The sequence below is a fragment of the Nuphar pumila genome, chromosome 10 (assembly GCF_984573655.1).
Source record: "Nuphar pumila chromosome 10, dmNupPumi1.hap1.1, whole genome shotgun sequence".
NCBI classification, from domain to species: Eukaryota; Viridiplantae; Streptophyta; class Magnoliopsida; order Nymphaeales; family Nymphaeaceae; genus Nuphar; species Nuphar pumila.
The window spans coordinates 105776734-105792332 of NC_143258.1; the positions used below are offsets into that span (position 1 = coordinate 105776734).

The window sequence follows — 15599 nt, forward strand, 5'->3', positions numbered from 1 at the left end:
CATGTATAGAGAAGTCAATATGATTAATATAGAACTAAAAACAATTGGTTTGCACAAAATCATATAATTTGAAGTTTAATAATTACAAAGTTACATTTAATACATGGACTTCATTACAAAGTTATAGTCAAAGTTTAACTTGATCCATTCAATTACAATGTTTAACTTGATCCATATAATTACAAATGTAAGTTTAACTTGATCTATTACAAAAGTGTATAATTGTTCACAGGTCAGCTAGTTGGAAAGACTCTTTTAGCACATCTCCAACTGATGTTTATGCCTTTTCATTGTCTTTCGCACCCTTGGAAGCTCTTTCCTTCACGTGCTTGTAGATCTTGATCGTATGATTTCTTATATGTGTGACATCTTGCTAAAAATGAGTCTTTATTAGTAAATTAACTACAACGAACATTTAAAACTAGTGAACAACTGACATATAAATACATAGTTGTATGAAGTTTAATTTTTAATTTTTGCCCAAGTACTGCATCTGTTGTATTAAAAATATACCACATTCATATCTGTAAACACCAAGTGAAAAACATATACATGTACGAAATGAATTAACAAACAAATACAAAGTAATGACTCATTCTCTTGTTAAGGAATACCCTTCATCCTCTGCATCGTCCAATCTTTATATTAGTCGAACCCAAATTGCACTAAAAAACAAACTTGCAACACATATGCACGAAAAGGAGATAACAAACATATACAAAAAAGTGAGTACATTATTGAGTAAGTTATGTTATCGTACTATTTGTTTAATGTTTTTATTTGCTAAATATGTGTTCGGGGTAGAATTATAAAGCATGAAGTCCTTTTACTTCTTGTCCATTTCTCAAAAAACTCAGTTTGCGTTGCCCTGGTTGAAAAGAATTAAGAGCTGCAACATAAATCTAGTGTAACATCGTTGTGCACATGAAAATTTATTTGTAGGTATGCAAAGTTGTGTAAAAGCATACTTTGTCAACATTAAGAAAATAATACGATAAGTCATTATTCTCTCAGCAATCAGTTGCCCTACCTCGTTGCCCTTTAGTTGTGACCATTTGTTTTGAACATACAAGGTTTACCAATTAGTTTTTATTAATTGATAGTAAAACAATATAAACAACGCTTTTATAACTCAGAGAGAAATACGAGGTAGGGTAAAGGATCTTTGACAAGTTGTCTCTTTCTCTGTCCTCGTTGTGAGCCACTTAGAGTCTTTCTATGAATCTTGCTAAATGCTACACAGTAAATCCAGTGTGATAACAAAAGAACAAACAAAATTACGTGCATACGTAACAAAAAAAATAAACAAATTAACTTACAAAACTAACACTTATGTTACTTGTCGAGAGAGTTAGTTTGCCAAACTCATACTCTTTCAACTCTGGGGTATTCTCTTCTACAACTTTTTTTTTTCTTATTAACATGTTCTTAACAACAAAATAAATTGTATACGATTAATATCAAATATACACACATGATTTGAGATATTGCTTATACCTCATGTACAACTAGTTGTTCCTTGCTCTTCGAAACCTGGGGCCCTTTGAATCCCTTTCTTTTGTAAGAACGTATAAGGTCATACATCTCGAACTACCTAGATATACACATAAAGAAGCAATTAATTAAAAAACATTGGATATACTTATAAATAAGCAATTAAAAAATATATATTGGATATACACAAAAAAATAACTTATTAAATAACATTATATATATGTATATATATATACATACCATTACTCATGGTGTCGCCTGTTATTGGCAACCTCACCACATACATATTGTCTATTAACCTTAGGTCACCTTGCTTTGTGAACCATTTTTGGTGGATAGACATCTATAAAAGTAGGTGGAGTGATGTGTAGGACATTATCCGTCATCGAGAAGAATGGATATTGATTATATGCAACTCGATATGATTCAACTTTGAAGAACTTATCATAGTAATCCTCTGGTAGGTTGCCCTCATACAAAATGCATGTGATCACATGTTCGCAAGAAATCCCGCTAACCTATCACTCTTTATAAGAGCACAAGCGACTCTGGATATCAACACTTTAACCATGAGATCGATTGCGGTCTTCGTACCATTGTAGAGGCAATGCACTACTTGCATATATATTTGTTGTACCTTTTTCTTTAGTTACTCTAGTTTTTCTTTTTACGTTCGACAGTACAATGTCTGTCATATGCTACCCCGCAATCTTTCTTTTCTTAAACATTTTCATAAGCATGAGATGAAGCATTTCAATATGTAAAATTAGGAGCTTATCACATATGGCGAGAATCCATGAATTGAAGCTTTCTGCTATATTAGATGTTAAATAACCATATTTTTTTCTTGAAAGTGACAGTTAGCCCAATATTTTGGATCTACTTCTGTGTTAATATAATTGTATGTTATGCTCTTTGTTCTTTAATTTTGTCAAGAAAATATTGCATTATTATTTTGCGGCTGCTTGAGCTACACTCCACCAAAGTGCATCGAGTGGTGAACCAAATTTCTTCAAAAAGTTCTTTGTCAAATGCTTCATGCAAAATCCAACATAACATGTAGGCCATGCGCGCGGAACATCATACTTTAAACTTGAATGCCTATATGAGATAAATGTCAATACTCTTCTCTCTCTAAACTCATTGAAATGTATTAATTCATGCTTTAACACTTTTAAAAAACATGTTCGTGAATCTTTGGACTCCTTATTAACAACTGCAAATGCTATCGAAAACATTTCACCACAAGGATCAATACTATAAGCCAACAATAATATACTCATGTCTCTTCCTTTTATGAATACTTCATATACCATAAGAATTGGAGGGCATCCTTTCAAAAACACATTGATGCTTGACCGGAAGCATAAGAACATGTACTTAAATTGATCTTTTCGATCGATCTTAATATACCCTAGCGATCATCGATTAACATTCATTAGGTGAGAAGTATCTTGAAGGGCTGTTTGAATGAACCATATAATGCAACCTTAGTATGTTCTCGTCCACACCATGCGTGTTTGTAAGTAACCTTTACACCTTACTTGCAACTAATGTCATTCATGATTTCTCTTATAGTTATCTTCGAGTTATCATGCATGTATTTGTGAATAATACTTTAAATCTACTTGGAATACACTTTCTCCACTGTAAGGTTGCTCAGTGATCCACCATATGTATGCTCGCTATCATATCTGTAATATCGTGTATTTTCATACTTAGTTAAATTTGATTTTTTTTGTCAAAGATTTGGCTAACTTTGGAAGAAAAATCGTTTGAGGCTCGAATTTTAGACTGATGTTTCTGAGTCCAGGTTTGACCAAGGTCTCATCAACTAGGTCCAAACGAGTCAATCAAAACGTGAGAAAAAGTTTTAGTTTTAACCTTTAAATTCGAGCAAAATTTAGGTTATTTTTTGGGCAAAATTCAAAATTTTATATACGTGTAATATATCGTTGGATGTGTCTCGGAATTCTGAATGCAACAATATTTTGTTTTTCTAAATTCGAGTTGTGGTTTGCCCAAAAATTGTGTTTTTCTGAAAATTAAGCAGTTTATCAAAATGGATCTAGAATTGGATCGGATTGGATCCAAGTCCTACGATCCAAACTAATAAGGATTTGGGTCATATTAAGTCCTACTTAAATCTAGATTTGATCTAGGTCTTGATCCATTTTTGTTTTTGGTATGGATTTGGATCTTGAATCCAGATCCGGATCTAAATCCAAGCCCAACATTTTTCTAGCTTTAAATTCAATATAAAGCATTAATTTGGAGTTTAATAAGGTTGAGAAGCCTTTTGGGTTAATTGGTTATTTTTGGAAGTTTTTAGATAATTTTAATTAATTAATAATTAATAATTAATAATTAATAGTTAATTAATTAATTAATATCAATTCTGAATTTTTATTCTTTTGGGCTGAGTGGAACTCTTTAAAGGAGTCCATGTTCTTACTTAAGAAAGAGAGTTCTAAAAGATTTGGAAGTTAAAAAAAAAAGTCAACTTTAAGATTTTCTAAATTTTTTGAAAAAAATAAAACAAAAGGGAAAGAGGGCTCCCTTTTGGGGAACTCTCTTAGAGAGGGCTGGAGAAGGGGGGGCGTCACCCCCTCTCCTGCTCATTATATAAAGAAAAAAAATAAAGAAAGAAGGAAAAGAGAAAGAAAGAGGAAAAGGGAAAGAGAGAGAAAGGGAAGGGAAGGAGAAGAAAGAGAGGAAGAAGAAGAGTCTTCTTCTCCAGCCCAACCCCTTTTCCACCATTGTTCTTTTCTATTCTTCGATTTTTTTCAAAGGTACGAGTCTCCTCTCTTGAATAAAGTGGGATATTGAGTGTAGATGGATTTTCATGCATGGTTTGATGGAAACTCATGAGAAAAGGGTAGATCTATAAGTCTACTCCGACATATATGAAAGAGGATCCATGAAGCCTCTTCCATAAATGAGCTTTTCTTTATATATACTTCTTTTAAAAATATAAATTTCTGTGTATACATCTTTTTATGCGAAAATAGAATTTTATTGGCGATGGGTTGCTATCTCTATTACAATCTGTTGTGCTTGATTATTGTCAGGTCTTTAATTAAGCTATGATCCGGTGTGCCAAATCTGAGAATGCAATCTGGTTCCAGTTCGGTAAATCTAATTCCAGAAGACCACTATTGATTTCAGGATTGGAGTGCAGGTCTGGGTGTTAAATATTTGATAGGGATAGCAGGAAAGCGATGCATGAATATTCACTTGTTAGGAGTACGATGTTGATGGATTTTATCACCTCATTAAATCCTATAGCCTGACGAGATGATCACCAGATTTATTTGTTACTTTCTAAATATCCTCTTCTCACATCAATTATGCTTAGGGTGTGCAGCTGGTACTAAGTCATGTGAAAACATGCGCACACACATGGCATGTTGCAACTTTCTTTTAGATAAGAACGTTACCATTCTGTTTGAACAGGGTAAAAGCTAGGGAGATTTGGTCATGGCCAAGAATGAGCTCTCTAGATGCATATCCCAGTAGATGATATTTAAATTCCCCTCCCATGTTCATCTTGTTGGTGACTTGTTTTTGAGGACCACCAATTCTTAAACTCGGTGTTTGACCTGTCTACATATCATTTATGCTAACAGGTTAGTACTTGAACGTGCAAAACTATATACCTATGGTTCTTAAGCGCCACTCAGATCCTAGTGAGTGCAAGTGACATGCCTGACTGGATGGCACCAACACCAGTTATGTTGGTAGATGGCTTTGGATACATCCCAACCATATTTTATGCACCTTTTCTCTATGTTCACTTAACTTAATATTTTATGGCCATTGCAGACAACTCACTAAATCCCTTTTGTTTCTAGCATATCTGATGCTAGCAACTCAATGCTTGAGCCTATAAGATGGTAACTAAGTTGCTTGATAGGACTGTCATAATGACATCCATATTGTCTTGGATACCATACCACGACATATGGGTGGCATTATTATTTAAAAGACTATCAGGGTATCCTAGTTGCTTGATCTAATGCATGACTTATGGTGAAATAAACACATCCATTTTGTTTATTCTGCTTGACAATCTTTTGAATGATGGTGTTGTACTCATTGAGTATGCATGCATGTGTCTGCACATGAGAACTTAAAATATCTTCTTTCTTGGGAAATCTTGAAGAAATATCCATTGTTTTTGAAGAAAATATAGATTACATAAAAAACAACAGAGGGGAATTTTAATATGCCCTGGATGTGGTTTAAACTGGGGAATTGATTTGAACATGTATACAGGTTTTCAAATTTGTTATGAGCATACACTTTGATTTCTTTATCCATGTTATGAACATAATTTATTTTAAGTGCTTGAATGGAATATGACATGCCTGAGTAGGATGCTAAGTACAAGCTTGAGTATAATGTATGTGAATACATGAGATTCATGTGGGCTTACATGGGTGTAGTTGCATGAATATCCACCGTTGTGAATCATGAATGGGCAAATGCATGTGACGTGAATGTATGCATTAAATGGAATCATGCAGTTGACTCAAAAGGTGCATTGGTCACAAGCACATAAATTGAATACAAGCATGCTTTTAAATACTCTTAATTTATGCGCATAGATGAAATTTGCTTTTATAAATGTGCATTTAGAAAGCATGTGATTTATTTCATACATGACATGTTGATTGGTTTTTGCATATGGTGCATCGATGATCGAAAGGAATCATCGTGGGTCGGGTGGGCCTCGAGTTGTGGTTTGCTCCTTTATTTATTTTAAATGCATCACAAAAATCACATTAATATTTTACATTGTATTGCACTGTTCTATGTGGTTTCACGGGCAGGAGTCCCGTGATGGCTCTCGCAGGGGTAGATGCAAGTTGTTGCCTTTGTTTGCATGCTGAATTGCAAATTAAAGAAATGAGATAATAATAATCTAATAAAAATAAAAGAATAGTGTAATGTACTTTCTAAGATGTCACGTCGAAAATACGAAACTCTTGGAGTTACAGTTTTGGGGAAACCACGAGGATACAAAAACTCGGTATGCTTTACTTATTACCCCTGAACCCGATATTAAGGTTATTTCTTCTGACCACGGTTTTATGGAGAATCCACCACTTTACTTGAGGGTGGTGTGTTAGACACAGCTATTATTTTAATATACCAAGAAAAGTGGCACTTTTTGATAGGTGGTCCTTGGTGTCCCGGACATTAGATGGGTGGTTTAATGTTCTGAAGGCTGTTTTGGTCGAGGGTTACGTTTGAAACCCAGTAATAAAATACAAATTGTGTGCTAAGCTATCTTGGGAACTTAACTTGACCTCAAAGATTTTACCAGTTTAGTGTATCCGTGGGCAACGGTAATTAAAAAGAGGAACTTAAATTGTGTGCATTTAATAGAGACATGCATATAAAAAGAAAAAACCAATAAGAGGTAATAATTTATTCATGCATTGCACTAAAGCCATGCATATTCCTGTTATACATTAGATCATGCATGTTTACCTGTTCTCTTAACTGTTAAATGTTGGTGAATGCATATTATTGTTCCTTAAAGCATGTTAAATTATTGTATTGCTTAAAATGTGATCTTTGTTACTTATTAAATGTTTTTTCATACTTAATAATTATTCTCTATTGCATGAATGCTTAATTGAATTATGTATTTATCATAATTGCATTCCTCTAAGTTATTGCATAAACTTCTATATGTATTCTTTATGCTTATTTGATTCGTTAAAGAGATTCGTATGTAATTTTTTATGAATTTCTGACACCCTATTTTTGTGATTTTTCGCAATCGCAGAGGATCAGTGAAGCGACTCGCTTCTGGGAGAGCTACGAGTATTATACATTTGCTAGACAGCTTCACAGAGGGACAGTGTGACTCAGCTTTTCTTTACTTTTCCTTTACATTTAATTATTCATGCACTCTGAATTTTCTTATACAATTGTATCGAGACTATCATTAATTATTCAATAAAAGTTTAGTTTGGCTTGGTATGGATGATAAATGTAAGATCCATTGTGTTGTATTTGGTTATCCAATGGTGAGTGAAACTGTAAAAGCCCTGGGTCTCTGGGAATGTTTTCGTAATAGTTTAAAAAAAAATCTGCATTTTCAAGGGGTATGAGTTGGGGTCGTTACAATATCTCTTCACTTGAAAGAAACTTGCTTTGTGTACCTTTGTAAAATGAATCTTCAAGGAGCAATCAACCATCATATGAGTGTTCTTTCTCGTGCATACGACAATGACTTTGTTATTGCAGCTCTTTAAAAATTTTGCTTTATAGTTATTCTTGATCACATGATCTTCCAAAAACTTGCAACAATGTTGAAGATCATAAAACATTTTGCTCAAAGAAATTTCTTGATCGTTTGAGTGTGTTGATAGCCATTGGAATTATTCATAATTATTAAGTCTTTCGTTATGCAATTGCTCATACAAATTAGGTGTCAACTTCAATGATTTTCAATTGTTCTTTATTATATGAGAACTTATTGAATGAGAACCAAGGGTTCACATTATCTAATGCTATTGGTGTATCGCTTTCACCTGCCCTTATTTGTCCAATATCGTCAGTCTTCATCGTCTCCTATCAACATGGTATACTCATCATCATTGATATCATCCAATTTTGCACTGTCAACATGATTGTTGCTATTACTAATTGATTATTCAGTTAAAACAATTAAATAAAAATTTATTGTATATATTGCTTCATTTTCTTTTATGTATGCATCATTTATGCATTTTCACTATTCAAGATTAACCATCAAAATGTCACATTCATCATCACACCTATATCTCAACCATAAATTACATTCAAATTATAACTTATACCTAACATTGTCGTATGCCCGAGAAGACATGTCATTCAGATTATTGCGATGAAGATGACTGACACTTCTTTTCTCATGTATAACATCAATATCGTTCATTGTTTGGGTAATTGATAAAAGACTCAACTCGATAGATGATGCCTGAGATACATGCATATTTTTTACAAGATTTGCATCATTTCATTGATCAACTACTTCTGCATTAACTTTGGATAGTTTTAAGTAAACATCAATACCAGTTAAACATTGATTCAACATCATCATCGCCCTCAACATCTATCCACATATCTTGGTTGTTTAGAGAATAACTATATTGAAGGCTAAATAAGTCTACCACATATCTGGTTTCATGAGACCTCAAAGCCACAAATTTCTTAAAGATAATATTTTTTGTAATATTTTTGGAGATCAATAAAGATTTTCAATTAGTACAATCATGCCTATGGTATTGTACTTTAGCCCTTGCAAACACCAGTATTGATTGCCTACAACAACCATGATAATGTACTTTATCTCTTTCAATGTTTATACAAAATGAACCCTAGGCCCATTACACCAACACAAGAACAACAAATATTAACTAAAGGACAAGCAAACAATCATAAATCTACAATAATATATAAATTTGTATACAAAAAACCATAAAAATAACAAACCCTAAAAGTTAAATATGGTGGATGAGAACGTCAATTACAATACAAGGAAATATAAAAAAACATCCATAGCAACAACCAAACACGAATATGCACGTGGATATTCAATGATCGTGAGTTGGATCAATTCATAGCCCTAATTATAGGTTGTCATATTAAATAGAAATACGCATGGGGATATCCACATGTATATTGTATGAAACTCACCTTTTAAATCTATAGATAAAAAAGTCTATTACAAGGATGATACCACACTCGAAATACAGGAATCGTCGCAAGCATTCTATAGAGAACTTCTTTGTAGACACAAACGAGAAAAAGAAACCCTCTAACAAAAATGAGTATATATATGATTTAACAAAATCACAACTATTAAAAAAAATAAGATATAATAAAAAATTTGCAAATATTTAAGTAGCATATCTACGATTTTGTTTGGAGTTTCACACATAAATTAATGTGATTTCAAGAAGTATATGCAAAAAAGTAGAATATTTGTGAGAGGTGTTTTACAAATATATTTATGCAAAATATTGACGTATATATGAGGTAGGATATTTACAATTTTAACGATTTCATTTTTACCAAAATTTTGCAAATAAATTTATGTGATGTTCGTGAGGTCTAAATTCACATAAAAAAAAAACTGTGTTTTTGTATTTAAGTGGATGTTTGAGATAGCAAACGTGCGGTACAAATTTATCACAAAAATACCTAAATTTTGCAGTTGTGAAGGGTAAAAAAGTCATAACGATGTTAGATATTTGCAATTTTGGACATCAGGAGAATATAAAAAATTGTAGGGCTTTTAGGGAATCGGGTCAAATTAGCCATACAAGACGGACATTTTCCGATGAAACACTGCTGTTAAGACAGAAAATTCAGATTCCCTTTTCTTTTTCGTTTTCTTTTTCTGTTTCTTTTTTCCTTCTGATATCCAAGCTGGGAAATAGCACCCAAAGGGAGTCAATGTTTGGTAAGACCATCCTCTCCTAAAACAAATTGCTACCCAGAGGGAGTCAATGTTTGGGAAGACCATCCTCTCCTAAAACAAATTGCTCTGAAGATCTTTGTGTATGCCAATGTGACTAAGGAATACGAACTGAAACAGCAAGCATCAAACAGATTGCTCAACTTCATGTTCCCTGTCAATTCCAGAAATTAACAGAAGAAACAAAGCTTGTTTATTGTTGCGACAAAATCATATCCAGGAGAATCATGAAATGATAACCAATTTCTCCACTAATGGTTTACAAACGGCTGCATAGAAAGGCATCAATCCTTTTATTAATTTGTGGTTTAAATTTGGAGAAAAGCAACAAGAGAGAATACAAAGCGGAAGCTGTCTCAATCTTTCCACCAAGTCTTCTGTGTTGTGCATGTAGCATATTCCAACATGCATATTCCTGCTTTTTAACTTGATGAGTCCATTATAATTGTTCTTTTCTTGTTATTGTTGATGCCATTATGGTTAAGAATATACAAAACTGATCCTGCTAGGCCAAGAGATTTAAACTCATGACCGCAGCTGCGTGCATGCAGCCCTGACACTGCAAAGAATAAGCTGTAGGCAGAATACAACAAAAGATAATGCCTGTGCTAAAAGTACCTTTTCACATCAGTGACACTTTCTCTCCCTCAAACTCGCAAATAACAATGAGAGAATCTGTCATGTCAAGTTCAAGCGGATCTGCCTTATGGCCTGGGTTTATAACCTGTAGCGAAAAAGAGTGCTGTTATCATTATGTGTGTTTCCATTTCTTAACTGAACCAACAAATTAAACACAACCAGTTGACCTTCACCTTCCTTTTATTCTTTATATAACCAATGGCAACTTCTCTCCGTAGAATTGCTCGCTCTGAGAGCTCAAAAAACGATGGCTTCTGACCCTCCTTCATGTAGAGGCTGATATCCTGTTGAGTTCATGAGAGAAGGCAATGCCGTAATTATCAATAACAGCTATATTTAAAAGTGTGTATGAAGTCAAAAGTGGGGCTTTGAATTCTGATTTGATGCAGAGGGAACTAACAACAATCTGTTTCCAGTGGGAAAACATTCTATAGGCAATCCTATGGAATTTGAAAATATCGATGATAATCTTTCAAATGTCATTACATCTTTACTACTTCTAATGAATAAAATAGATTCAGCGGACTGATTTTCAGATAAGATCCTGGATCTCACTGAAAAATATAAAACCCTTGCGATGCATAGATGATTCAGAAGTCTTACCTCAAACAGATATTAAGGGCCAGGAAAAGAAACATACATTTGGGCTTGAAAGTACTACATAAAAGTCCAAAAAATACAGAATCCTAAACGAAAATTCAAATTATGGTAGGAAACAGGCAATTCTTCTAACTTCCATCAAAAGCATATTTGATGGCTTAAGGAGTTGAATCCTTCAATCAGAGGACTATTGACCATTTTACTCAAAAGGGAAGAGATTATTTGTGGTTTATTGGACAGCCTCTAAATCCGAATAACTAAATTAATTTGTTCATCTTAAAATTAATCCAGTCCAATATATTAGAGGTATGTTGACATCAGCTGAAAGATAAAAGGTTATTACAGGAGTTGATTTAAGATCTCCCCCCTTCAGACTATTTGCCAAAAACCTTAACCGATACAAATGGTAAAGTTCCAATCTTCACAATAGAACTATTTATTGCTATAGATATTCGCAAAATTGCAAACAGATTGAGCATCGCTATTCCCTTTTGATCATGTCATCTTCATTTTATTTAGTAAAATTTAGGATATGAACTGAAGTTTAAAACGTTATTTTTTTCCAAGGTAAATATTACAATCTGACCAGGTAGAACTATTGAGTTTGACATCATCTTGTTAGTGGGCTCCAGAAAAATATTTAATGGCCAGAAGATGGCTTAAACTGACGTAAAGGCTATGCTCATTAGGTAGTCTATTAGGCTTCTTTTGGTTGGCAAAATTGGAAGATCAGTTCATGTATCACCAAGAAAATTAGCAACCATGTAGCCTGATTATGATCAATGTAAGCATCACCTTAATGCTGATTCTAGGCTAGGAACAATCCATACTAGTTAGTTGGACAGTCCACAAAGCCAAGCATAACTTGGCTGAGTTGGATCATGAAAAAAAAATACTAAAGAACATAGAGTTATTATTGCATAGGTTTCAATATTTGACTAAGAAAAAAAAAAACACAACCACCTACCAAGCTCCAATAATCCAGGCCTTGTCACCACTTTTCTCATCATAAAGAAAAAAAAAGACAGTTATCACTTTTCTGATACAAATTTTAGCAATGTTCTGTTTAACTTCTTAGTTCTTTGTTTCTGATACTACTTAAAATGTAATAAAGTGATTGATTGAACTTTCACATATGTAATTCAGACCTTTCAATTAATTATTTTTATTATATAAATATGTTTTAATATTAAAAACTATTTTCCATAGTTTTAGCGTATCTTTCATTTTGTAGAATTACTTAAAGACAAAAATATTATCCAATTCACCAAGTCTATTGATTTCGTTCAAATAAACGACTTTTTGGATTCCAACTCCCCTATGCATCTCTAACCACATGTTTACCCATACTTTAAATTGAATGTGAATCCTTGAACAACATGATACTGCGCAGTTACAATATTGGCATTTAAGTTTCTTGGGTATCATCTGTAGAAACACAAAACTAGAGAATAAAGAAACGGGTTAAGGTTTACCTTCACATATATTTCATCTCCCTCAGAGTTGAGTAGATCCTTCCAAACCTCATTCAGCTCACCGTTCTTTGCCACTAAAAAAAAGGTTCAATTATCAAACACTAACATTAGCACTTTATTGTAATTTACATTAATAAGCGGCAAATTTTCCGACAACACCTTGTGCAGTGACAAGGCCCATGACTTCCTCTGCTCCAATATAAGTAAGATTTGGCTTTATCTTAGCAATCTATAAAGTCAATGAAACAGAGTAAATGAAGTAACTATATAAGAAATATATAATCATGAAATAGAGATTCTGGATTACTTGTTTCCCAAGTTTGGTATCTACAATTTCTGCAACTAGGTTTTCCACCTGTAATAAAGAGAAAATTAGCTTCTTATATTCAAAATGATGTGTATCCCAGCTATAAAAATTAAAGAATTATATCATGCATCAATATATATATATATATATATATCATAATTTGGCATAATTAGTTAGACAAACCACAGAAGTATCATGCATAAATACATATGTTATGATTTGCATCATCCCTAGACAAATATAAGCATAATTAATTACAGTTGACATTATTCCAGAATGCTTCTCATGAACCATGAAGATCACATGCCATACCAGGATTTTGTCCATGAGACATGTAGAAACTGAACCGAGTCCTAGAGAGAGAAGAGAGAGAGGCGGCTGCACAGAAAACCTCAGAACTTAATTCGATATTAGGGCCTCTCTCTATGTTAAATAGAGAGAGGCTTAAAGGCATAATTACAATAAAGCCCCATTATAAAAAACTAAATTACAAATAGCACCTTAATGTAAAATAACTTTACTTAAAACCACCTATTCTCAACACTCCCCCTCAAGCTGGAGCATAGATATCAATCATGCTCAGCTTGTCACAACATTTTGAGAAATTTGGTCTGACAAGAGGTTTTGTGAACATATCTGCAACTTGGTCTTCCGACTTTACATATTGGGTAGTGATATGACCCGCTTGAACCATATCCCTTACATAGTGGCAATCAACCTCAATGTGCTTTGTTCTCTCATGAAATACATGATTGTTCGCTATATATGTTGCAGCTTTGTTATCGCACATCATGGTCATGGGAGAGGAAACCTTCACCTGGAGATCAAGAAGAACAGTACGAACCCACATCAATTCAACAGTTGTTTGGGCCATAGCCCGATATTCTGATTCTGCACTCGACCTAGAAACCACATTTTGCTTCTTACTTCTCCAAGAGATCAAGTTGTCTCCCAGGAACACACAAAATCCTGTGGTAGATTTTCTATCTACTACAGATCCTGCATAGTCAGCATCAGAATAGGCCACTATATCCAGAGTTCCACCTTTCTTAAACAACAACCCCTTTCCAGGAAAAGATTTTAGATATCTGAGAATCATAATAGTTGCATTCCAGTGTACCTCAGTTGGTTTGTCCATAAACTGACTGACTTTACTTACTGCTAAAGCAATATCCGGCCTGGTCACAGTTACATACAGTAGTTTCCCAACTAGGGAGCGATAGCTTTTGCTATCAACTAGTTTTGACCCTTCTTCAAACAACTGAACTTTATGGTCCATGGGAATATTTGTTGGTTTAGCTCCCAACATTCATGTTTCCTTTAATAAGTCAAGAACATACTTCCGTTGAGACAAAACCATCCCTTCACTGCTCCTGGCAACTTCTATACCCAGAAAATACCTGAGTGAACCAAGGTCTTTTGTAACAAAGTGTTTTTGAAGATGAGCCTTTGTGGCTTCAATAGCTTTCACATCATCACCTGTAAGAATGATGTCATCCACATATACCACCATAACAACTATGCCAGAGCTAGTTTTCTTTATGAATAGTGTATGATCTGCTGTTGACCTATTAAAGCCAAAACCTGACATCACTTCAAACAACTTCTGAAACCATGCACGAGGACTTTGTTTCAAGCCATAAATTGCCTTTTTCAATCTACACACCTTCTGACACTCCCCCTCAACCTCGAATCCTGAAGGTTGTTGCATGTAAACAGTTTCAGATAAGTCCCCATATAGAAATGCATTTTTCACATCTAATTGGTACAGGCTCCAACCATGCTGCACAACTACTGAGAGAACAAGAAGAATGGTACCCATCCGTGCAACAGGAGAAAAAGTTTCAAAGAAATCAATACCATATGTCTGAGTATACCCTTTGGCTACTAATCTGGCCTTGTACTGTTCAATTGAACCATCAGATTTGTACTTTATCGTATATACCCATTTACATCCAACAATGTCAGCATCTGCTGGGGAATCAACTAGATCCCAAGTATGCTGAGATATTAAGGCATCCATTTCTTCTTGCATAGCCATCTTCCAGCGAGTATCAAGCTCTGTCTGTTGATAGTTCAGAGGAATAACTTCAGCAAATAAAGCTGAAATAAAAGATTTCATCTGATTTCCAATTCTGGCTTCGGAGACAAAATGAGACATGGGATATAAAGTACATTGTCGTGTCCCCTTTCGTAGAGCAATCGGCCTGTTATCATCATCATGAAGATCATTATTGTCAGTAGAACTTACCTCAGGGGAAGAAGAAGATGGAAGCACTTGCGGAGGTGGATCTCTATGCACATATACCAATGGAGGATTATGAAATCTGGAAGAGGATGAAGTGTGGTTCGGGAATGAGGGCACGGATTCCAAAGGAAAAAGAGGTATAGGTAATGGACAAGACTCAGCTGGATCAACCTGCAGCGGGGAACCGGTATTAGAGTAATATGGAGTGGATTCCAAGAAAGATACATCCGCACAGACATACTCTCGGCGAGAAGTAGGATCATAACATCGATATCCCTTTTGATTTTTGGGGTAACCTATAAATATGCATTTTGTAGCTTGAGCAGCTAATTTATCACGATCAGGGCCAAGTTT

At 34.2% G+C, this 15599-nt stretch overlaps 2 protein-coding genes across 7 annotated transcripts in view; one reads left to right on the forward strand and one right to left on the reverse strand.

Moving 5' to 3' along the window:
* LOC149827775 (transcription factor UNE12-like) overlaps positions 1–7488 on the forward strand; it is a 44182-nt gene extending 36694 nt beyond the window's left edge. The window contains exon 8 of the transcript XR_016434944.1: positions 7295–7488. The gene's annotated coding sequence lies outside the window, so the exon portion shown is untranslated. The remainder of the gene's footprint in view (positions 1–7294) is intronic.
* A 2758-nt stretch (positions 7489–10246) lies between these two features.
* LOC149827776 (ion channel POLLUX-like protein, putative (DUF1012)) overlaps positions 10247–15599 on the reverse strand; it is a 135209-nt gene continuing 129856 nt past the window's right edge. For all 6 annotated transcript variants that reach the window (XM_090019619.1, XM_090019617.1, XM_090019618.1 and 3 more), the window contains 5 exons: positions 12998–13045; positions 12850–12919; positions 12691–12764; positions 10789–10899; positions 10247–10700 (listed from right to left, as the gene is read on the reverse strand). In XM_090019619.1, the coding sequence (XP_089875745.1) occupies positions 10599–10700; positions 10789–10899; positions 12691–12764; positions 12850–12919; positions 12998–13045 (405 nt within the window). In that variant the 3' untranslated portion in view covers positions 10247–10598. The remainder of the gene's footprint in view (positions 10701–10788; positions 10900–12690; positions 12765–12849; positions 12920–12997; positions 13046–15599) is intronic.